General features: G+C 41.5%; 2 protein-coding genes across 2 annotated transcripts; one reads left to right on the forward strand and one right to left on the reverse strand.

The window, feature by feature from the left end:
- Positions 1-889: 889 nt before the first annotated feature.
- On the forward strand, positions 890-6,047 carry LOC108086568 (choline transporter-like 2). The gene is made up of 4 exons (XM_017183525.2): positions 890-1,008; positions 1,275-1,575; positions 3,073-3,405; positions 3,546-6,047. The coding sequence occupies exons 3-4, from the start codon at positions 3,082-3,084 to the stop codon at positions 5,616-5,618; spliced, it is 2,397 nt and encodes a 798-aa protein (XP_017039014.1). The 5' UTR covers positions 890-1,008; positions 1,275-1,575; positions 3,073-3,081; the 3' UTR covers positions 5,619-6,047.
- Positions 6,048-6,523: 476 nt separating this feature from the next.
- On the reverse strand, positions 6,524-8,896 carry LOC108086569 (augmin complex subunit dgt6). The gene is given in 5 exon segments (XM_017183526.2): positions 6,524-6,759; positions 6,880-7,397; positions 7,458-7,673; positions 7,676-7,882; positions 7,941-8,896. Coding segments are annotated over 5 exon segments (1,950 nt in total). The 5' UTR covers positions 8,803-8,896; the 3' UTR covers positions 6,524-6,612.
- Positions 8,897-9,056: the final 160 nt, after the last annotated feature.

The raw sequence follows: 9,056 nt of genomic DNA on the forward strand, positions 1-9,056 counted from the left end.
CTTAAATTGTTTCTTATTAAAATCCGTCCTCAACGCTACATTCTCTCCGCTCCACCCCTCTCCTACCAATCCGACCCTGCTTTTGGCTATCGCTGCCGCGTTGCGCAGCACTGGTCGCGTTTTTCGCAATTTACAAAGCAGGAGTTCACACTGCGCGTTGTCTTACTGCGCTTTGCTGCAGCAATCTCCTGTTTATTTTTGCACTTCTTTTTAAAGAAAGTTAGTAAAATAACTTTTAAAAACTTTTGTAATAAAACTTCTTTAATGTAGTTTGATGTTGTTATGATGAACTTTTAGAAAAGAATAACTTTATTCGTATTAGATATTTGTTATAAAAAGGGCCTTACAACAATGTCCTTGATTATATGATCGTAATAATATATCTGGAGTTACCACAAAGTTGTAAAAAAACGCATGTTAAAGAAATTATAAGTTCGAAAATTGTTGTTTAAAAGTTCAAGCTTAAATCTCAAATAAGCTAATCCTTAAGATTTTTCTTCTGCAAGCCAATTGGTTTTCCAACCATATAGTGGTTTGAGTATTAAAAAATTATTTTCAAGCCTGTCTTGAAATTAAAGCAACCTGGTGCTTCATGTTCGAAGTGCTTTTAATTTCGACAAATCTTAGTTATAAAAACATATTTTTATTTCACTTTTAATTGTATTAAATTAAATTATACTGCGCTTGTGCACCTTGTGCACTTAAGTCAGTGCGAACGCGTCCTAATTCGCAGAGGTCCGCAAGCTTTTTAAAAACTAGCTAGATCTGGCTTGCAAGTGATTAACTCCAGCACTAGCTGCGATGCATCCCTATTCAGTGCGCACATTCTACATACATTTTAGGTTTGTTTTGGCCGCAAAGCGCTGCTACCCAACACTGACGGAGACAGCTGCTCTTTAGTTTGGGGCCGCGGGTGGGGGCCAGTTTTTGGGGCGACTCAGTTTTTTTACGTGTGTGGAGCTGTTTACTTCGCTCCGTGGAAAATCCAGTGCTCGCTTTTTAATTAACGTAAGTGCAAGTGAATCGTAGTACGTGAGGAAGGGGGTTTAGTATTATGCGCCCGCTCCACCAAAAAGAGTTTGCATGCACAGAAATTCGAATTTGGTCGAAACTGCAAGCTGTTATTATAACGGGAATGGCCAGTGCTTGTTATCGGGTGAAAACGATTAGGATTGTGCAATTAACAAAAGTGTGCCGTGCTGCTCTTTGCACAACACAATCCCCAAGTGGTACAACACACACATAAATACTTATGCTGCTTTTTATGCTTGCAGCCCCCACTTTATGGTTTTATATATGAACTGTATATATTTATCCAACGAGTGCAAGTGACCGACGTCCGAAAGAGCAACGTACGGAGCTCCAACAAAGGCTTCCCGCTTTTAGTGGTCCGGTGACTTTCGCCAGAGCAGTTATTCCGTCCCAGGAATCAAGCTAAACAAAAGGCACCCACCCCCACTTGAGAAAACAGTGTCATGAGACAATAAAGGAGCATAAACAAAGAAAGGAAAAGCGAGAAGACGAGTGGAACTCCTTTGTCGCATCTCCAAAGAATCGCTTGGCTCTAAAAAAAAGGTGAGTAATATCTCCATTACTAAATTACTGGGGCCTTGTACTTGTAGCTCTAAAACTACAAGGAGAAAATGTTCAAATCGGAAACAAGAGACTACCATTATGCGATAAGAAACTGTTAGGGCGCTGTCTTATATCTTTGGTGACGAGTCAAAGGCAAATGCAGTGTACATTTGATTTATTGAAATTCAGAGGTGTACAATTACCTTTTTAATAATTCTTCAAAAAATATAAATTACTTTGATATCATTTATTTAGCTGAACCAATTTCACACTTCAATTTTTTAAAATCATTTTACAATAAATTTTTATTATTTAGAGCTCTCACTGTACCACTGGTGAAATGACAAACTAGTCTCCACACATGAAATTGCAAACCCCCATTCCTACACTGAAGTGGAGTTTTGGTAATCGACCTTGAAACATGTGGCCCGAGCTACCTTGCCAGCCAAAATTGGTTCTCAGTTTTTCTATGAAAAGCTGTGTTTTTCTTCTTTTTTTTGGCAATTTATCCATTAAAGGCGGCAGCGGGTTTTTCATGTTCATTGAACAGAAGCCGCAAACAAAAATATAGCGATACACATAAACAAACAACTGGCAGCAACAAGTGAGCGCACAAATTAAATTTGCTTTTAATGCGTCATTATTGCCAATTTGTGACATGCTCGAGCTCCTCCAGTTTCACTGATATTTCTCATCGTCTGATTCGTAGTTAACGATTCTTATCAGAGATCGGCGACAGGCAAGCTGTTAAATGTGAACAAACGATACTTAACCTTTTAATTACAAGTTTAATATTCGTTTATTCTTTAGCTTGCTCCTGCGCAAGATTAAGATTATACTCGGAAGTATAAACTGCATGATAACGTTATCTTATTTGTAAATAAATGGGATTTTGTATTTATGCTTATCTTTAAACAAATAAAAGGTACCTATTTATGTATATCCGAACACAAATAAAACGTACCATGGCATTAAAAGCGGTCAGTTTATTTTTGAGTAAAGGCAACACAATTCTTTTAAACGCTTTAATTCGATTTTAAACAGATTAATTAAACATTTTGTATTTTTTTTTACTTTATAAATGGAGGAAAAAACTAGTGGTCCGAACTGTGTTTGATAATAAATTTAAGTCTTTTATAAATTATTATTCTTTCATCAAAAGCTACATAGCACTTTAAAAATAAAAACGATTGAAATATTAAAGAGATAAAAGACATGTAAAAAAAATAACTTTTTTTTCAAACATAGATAATGATCATTTCAATTGTGTTCACATTTTCATTTTTCAAGCGTTTTTTCCCCAATCCTACAACCTCTAGTGACTGCCTTCACCACAATACAACCACCCACTATTCATGTCTGGTTCCATTTTTAAAACCATGACGCATCTACGGAAATAAATTACATGATATGTGCCCAACACTACAGAATCATTACCTATAGACGACAACCCATCGATGATATATATAACATTCGATTCTTCTTTGATTCTTTCAGTAAAGAGCAATGACGGAAAGCGTGGAACTGATGAACAAGTACGGCGAGCCACTGCGCTACGACCGAAATTTTACGGGCCCGCGGCAAAGGGATCGCAGCTGCACTGATATTCCCTGCCTGCTGCTTTTCGTCCTCTTCTTGGTGGGATGGGGTTTTATCGCACAGTACGCGATCAAGAATGGCGATCTTAACAAACTTTTGGTGCCCACGGACTCATTCAACAGAAAATGCGGACTAGACTCCGGCGTGCTGAACAAGCAGAACCTTTTCTTCTTCGATATGAATCAGTGTATTGATCCTATCGTACCTTTGACGGGATGTCCAACACCGCAGGCAAGTCAAAGAAAAATCATTCAATCTAGCAATTTTTAAAGGCAAAAAATTTAACTTTATCAATTTAAAATTCATAACATAATAACATAACATAATGTAACAACATATAAAACAACAAATTGAAATCCGTTTTTTAACAGGTTTGTGTGGAGACCTGTCCCAGGGAGACATTTGTTTGGGACACGATGAAGGACAAACTCAGCTTTGCGGAGCTGCACAATCGCCTCATTTGCCTCTCGGAGGAGCTCAAGGCGCAGATACGCACAAAATCGGACATAGAGAAGGCTATTCAGCAAAATCAGTGTGCGCGCTGGTACATCAAGAGTGCTCCATTCCTGAAACGATGTCTGTTTGAGTTCTCGCAGGGTGTTTGTGATTTTATACCCTCGTTCCTGCTGCAAGGTGGAAGATCGCGACGAGAGCTTCAACTGCTGTCGGGAAATGCGACCACTGAAACCCAGCTGCAAGCCCAGGTTCTGGCCATGAGCATGGCAGAGGCCCAGGCTCTAGTGGTCCCACAGGCGAATGCAAAACAGACGGCGGTGGAGGAGGAACCAATCGTACAGTGCAAGCGCAGGCTAAACGAGGCCGTTATTAAGGAAAAGATGAAGCAGACGGACACACGACTGGCCAAGCTGGTGGGCAACATGGTAGCCCACTTTTACAACGGCACTCACGATTCCCAGCGCTTGGGCGAGGAGATAGTAGAAGATCTGGTCAACTCGTGGTCGATTGTCCTGGTCGCTTGCTTCTGCACGCTGATTGCGTCTCTGATTTACATAGCTCTCATGCGCTGGCTGTCGGCTCCGATATTGTGGTTCTCCATCTTTGGTGTGCTCATCGGCCTCCTCGTAGGCATATACTACACTGTGAATCAGTACATCTTCTGGGAAAAGACCGCTACTGTTCCGATCCACAGTTATAATCTACAATCCACGGTCAAGAACGTCCTGCAAAACCAGAACACCTGGCTCTACCTATCGATTTTCGTGGGCGTGTGCTTTGTCGTTATACTGCTCTTAGTGATCGTGCTAAGAAAGCGCATTCGGATAGCGATTGCTCTGACCAAGGAAGGCAGCAAGGCAGTGAGCAGTGTGATTAGCACCGTCTTTTTCCCCATCTTGTCCTGGATACTCTTCATAGCCACTATTGCGTTCGCTATCGGCGTTGGCTTGTACTTGGGATCCATTGGAACGCCTTCCTTTAGGATGGTTCGTCAGTTGACTGAAAGTGGAGAAGTGACAAACGAGGACTGTATCTGCGAGGGTGCGGCTATCAACTACACAGTGGGTGGCTCTTGTGAACCGAAAGTATTCCAGCAAAATTGCTACGTTCGGCAGACCACATTTTTCCAGCAATCGCAGCGGTTCACCTGTTCGAAAACCACCTGCAGCTTTAACTCGATTGATAACCCGACAGCGATCAAGTGGGCCATATTCTACAACGTCTTCGGGTTCCTCTGGCTGAGCTTCTTCATTTCTGCCTTCAGCTACATGGTGCTGGCTTCCACGTTCGCCCGCTGGTATTGGACTTTTAAAAAGCGCGATGTTCCATACTTCACCCTTACCCGGGCTTTTTGCCAAACTGCTTTTTATCACTTGGGAACTGTGGCTTTCGGTTCCTTAATCCTGGCCATCGTCCGCCTGATCCGCCTGGTGCTAGAGTACATCCATGAGAAGTTGAAGAAGTACGACAATGCGGTAACCAGGGCAATTCTCTGTTGTATGCGTTGCTTTTTCTGGCTTTTGGAAACCTTCCTAAAGTTCCTCAACCGAAATGCATACATAATGTGCGCCATTCACGGCAAGAACTTCTGTTCGAGTGCCGCGGACTCATTTAACCTGATTATGAGAAACTTCCTGCGAGTGGTGACGCTAGACCAGGTCACGGACTTTTTGTTCTTTTTATCAAAATTGTTGCTAACCGCCGGCGCGGGAGTCTCCACCTTCTACTTCTTGTCCAATAATCCGGAAATTATTCAGCTACATTATAATGCTGTGCCCACAACGGTGGTGGTAATTGCCGCCTTCCTCATTACGAGTGTGTTTTTCGGAGTCTACTCTACAGCCGTGGACACACTTTTCCTGTGTTTCCTGGAGGACTGCGAGCGTAACGACGGCTCACCGGAGAAGCCGTTCTTCATGTCAAAGCAGCTAATGAAGATCCTGGGCAAGAAGAACAATCTGCCGCCGCGTCAGCGTCGCGGAAAGTAAAAGCCTCCGTCGGGAAATGGCAGTGCAAATTATGATTTAATTGAGACAAGTTCTACCTAGAATATATATATATATACATGTATGTATTTAATCTTACCCAAAATCGAAGGGGTTGTGAGCGATTGCTCAACAGGCTGCAATAGGATTTTGCATTAAATGCAAACTTGTTTGCCAATACTCTTAATCTTAAATTTAATGTATATAATACGCCAGTATCCCTATGTAAAAGTTTTTTGTGCGACGTTCGATCGGATATGTGATAGGCGCGGACCATAAAGACCAAAAGCAATAAAAACTATATGTTTTCAGACACACAATCGTACATATCTCACATTCACACAGCTTAAGTTTACGATGGTATATTACCCTTATGTATATCACTTTGATTATTATTTTCGAATTTAATAAAAATGAATATATTTGAAGTCATATTTTCTGTTTTGTTTTCTTCATTTTGTTAAAAACTTAACCTAAAACATAATCTTACCTTATTATACGATTTTCTCAGCAAAGCTCAAAAAAATTCATCTCAGAAAGTCTGATATTGCAGAGAGTAAAGACCATCGAAGCCGTTATATTAAAAAGTATCTATAAGTATTTGTGACTTAAAAAAAAATATATATATAAACATTACATACTGCCCAAAAGTTTGTTTTTACTTGAAATTAGCATGCAGAGCATTTATCCTTTGTTTTCTTCGAAGCGATTGAAAAAAACATAAATTATACCTTATAGAGTCGTGCCAGAAAAATTTAACAAGCAACATTCGTGGCAAGTTCTTTCTTCGACCTGTTACATGCTTTTCAACAATTATACTTTCATTACAAGTAACTCTCCTCGATTATAAGATAAAATTGTAAGTAGTGTGTTCAATTCAACAAATTTACCAGAAAAAAGAATATTCATTGCAAAATAGTAATATTTATCAATAGGAAAGCTGCAATAATAATATATTTCCACCATAACAGTTCTTTCATTCTTTTGTTGCCTTTAACTACAAGATAATATCTTTTAAAACGCTATCGCTGATGTTCTGCAGGTCATCATCGCCACCGATTTCATCAAAATTAAACTTATTTGAGACATTCAGTGCATTTAGGTCGTTTTCCGTATTTAAATCATAATCGAGTGACTGTAAATCCTGCAAATTAAATTGAAAACTTTTGGTAAGCAGAGAAGTAAGGAAAGGACTTAAGGAAATAAAACTCAAAACTGTAGGTTCCGCAATAAATATAGAGTGCCAGCACGATCTTTTACTTACATTTATGGTTCTATCGTTAAGCAAAAGGCGAGGTGTGTCCTGCTGCTGGGCCTCGGTGGGCGGTACCAGGGCATCCAACCGTCCAGATGGCGAGGTGCTAAGATTGAGAACATTCCGCGAAACCTCTAGGACCTTCATTACAGCTGCGCTCATGGCGACCAGAGAGCTGTTATTTTCTGAAGTACGGGGAATACGTTCGATGCGAGTGCACTCGCTGTTGCTCAGAGGAGTGAAGGGATCGCTGGGTTCCGCTGGTGAAGTTTGTGGCGAAACCACCGCTGCTCCTGGCACTGGTTCTTCATCAAAACCAAAAGAGGCTTGCATCTGCTTCCATTTGCTTCCCAAAGCTGATAGATTTGGCTGCGGCGCAGTCTTCACCTTGGATGTGTTTTTGTGGATGGTGCGCAGCATTTGCATGGGATCGTTGATCTTAGATCGGTTTAAAGTGCCATTCAGATCCATGCACGCCGACTGGTCGAGCGATTTAAGCTTACGCGCTGATCGAGGTGGAGCTGGTGCTAAAAAGGGCCGAATATAAGAATTGACAGTTTAACATTTTTATTAAGTTAAAGCTTTACCCAATAAACTGTTGCTTAAAGCATCAAATTGTTTGCCATTAAAGTCGTCCTGGAGTGCAAGACGGACTGGAGCATTGCGGCCACTGGTCCCGGCCATGTCTATCCTAATAGGGGGAGTGGACACGAACTTCGAGCTGATGAGCGAATCAAAGCGAGGAGTGGCCGGCGGAAGCAGATGTGCCCGGGCAGAGGAACTTGCGCTGCCGCTTGCCTTCTCTTTTTGGATGGTTCGTTTAGTTTCTTCAGTAAATCGTTTAACTGCACTTCAGATTGGGTCACGTCCTCTCGCAACGCTTTCAATTCAGAGGTGACAAAGGCGTTGGACTCGTTGTAGTGGTCGTTGGCATCCAGTTGCTCAGCAATTGTTCCGCTTACACGATTAAACGCATTTATAAGGGCTTCCATTCCATCCTGTTCGAATAAATCTGAGAAGAAATGGCAAAGGTTTAGAAGTTTTGGCTGACATAACCGAAGACCTCTTACCTCCTTCTGGAACTGGGTCGGAATTAAATAATACCCGCATTCCCCGTAGAGCCTTATCCACTGCCTCCTTACTCTGATTAAGCTCCGCCTGCTTAGACTGGAACAGTTCGATGGCCTCTTTGAGGCCAATCATCGAATCCTCAACGTCTAATGTCATATTACTCCGTTTTGCAACAACATGATCTACTCCAAGTGCCACGTTAGCTTCGAATTCATCCAGAAAGCTATCGTCCACTAATTGTTCCACAGGAACTTCTATGTCCTCGGACAGTTCGGCCATCATGCGTCTGATCTCTTTAGTTTTGTGCCGCAACAGGGCCGTGTTCTCCTCCAAATTGGCGATATAGCCTGAGGCATATTCCTTCATCACAGCATTTTGGCGGGCCATAACCTTGGCACTAACATGAGAAGTACCTGCCTCCAAGCCCATTGACTTCTCGCGCTGCTTAATCTGCTCTTGGATGACAAAGCCTACAAATTCCAGCAAGAAGTTGATGAACCTCATTCCTCCAGGCATGACAACCAGGTAGGACTTGATGTTAGCCCAGTGCAGCTGATGTTTCTCGTTCAGGTGCTTAAGGTACTCCACCGTGCTTGATCGGAAATTGGCCTCCGATTTCTTATCAGTGATAGGCCAAAAGAATCGCCTCTTGAACTCGGCCGGGTCCAGAAGCCGGAAAAGGTAGTGCATGACGTGAAAGAAAGCCACCTGGTTGGGCTTAAGGAACATGTCCCAGGCGAGAAGTTTTCGCAACTCATCTGGCAAAGGATGCACCAGCGCCAGGCCTTGCAGCTTCTTGTGCAACTTTTCGCTCTGCTCCTTCTCTTCGGCCCTCCAAGGCGCGATGGTTGTACGATCCATACTTTTAAATAAATATCAAATTTTCTTAAATTTAAAACTTATAAAAAGAAACTAAAAAGGAAATATGGCGGTTTCGTTCAAAGCCTTTGCTTTGGTTCTGTGCAGTGTTACCAAGTTGTAAAACCCAACTCATAACAAAAACATATTTAACAAATACAGTGTTCACACTGCATAAAATATTGATAAGAAATAAAAAAATTAAGACTTTTTGATAATTTTATGCCTTTTCTTCAACGTTGTATGAAAATTTACAT

Source organism: Drosophila ficusphila, unplaced genomic scaffold (assembly GCF_018152265.1).
Source record: "Drosophila ficusphila isolate 14025-0441.05 unplaced genomic scaffold, ASM1815226v1 contig_791, whole genome shotgun sequence".
Lineage (NCBI taxonomy): Eukaryota > Metazoa > Arthropoda > Insecta > Diptera > Drosophilidae > Drosophila > Drosophila ficusphila.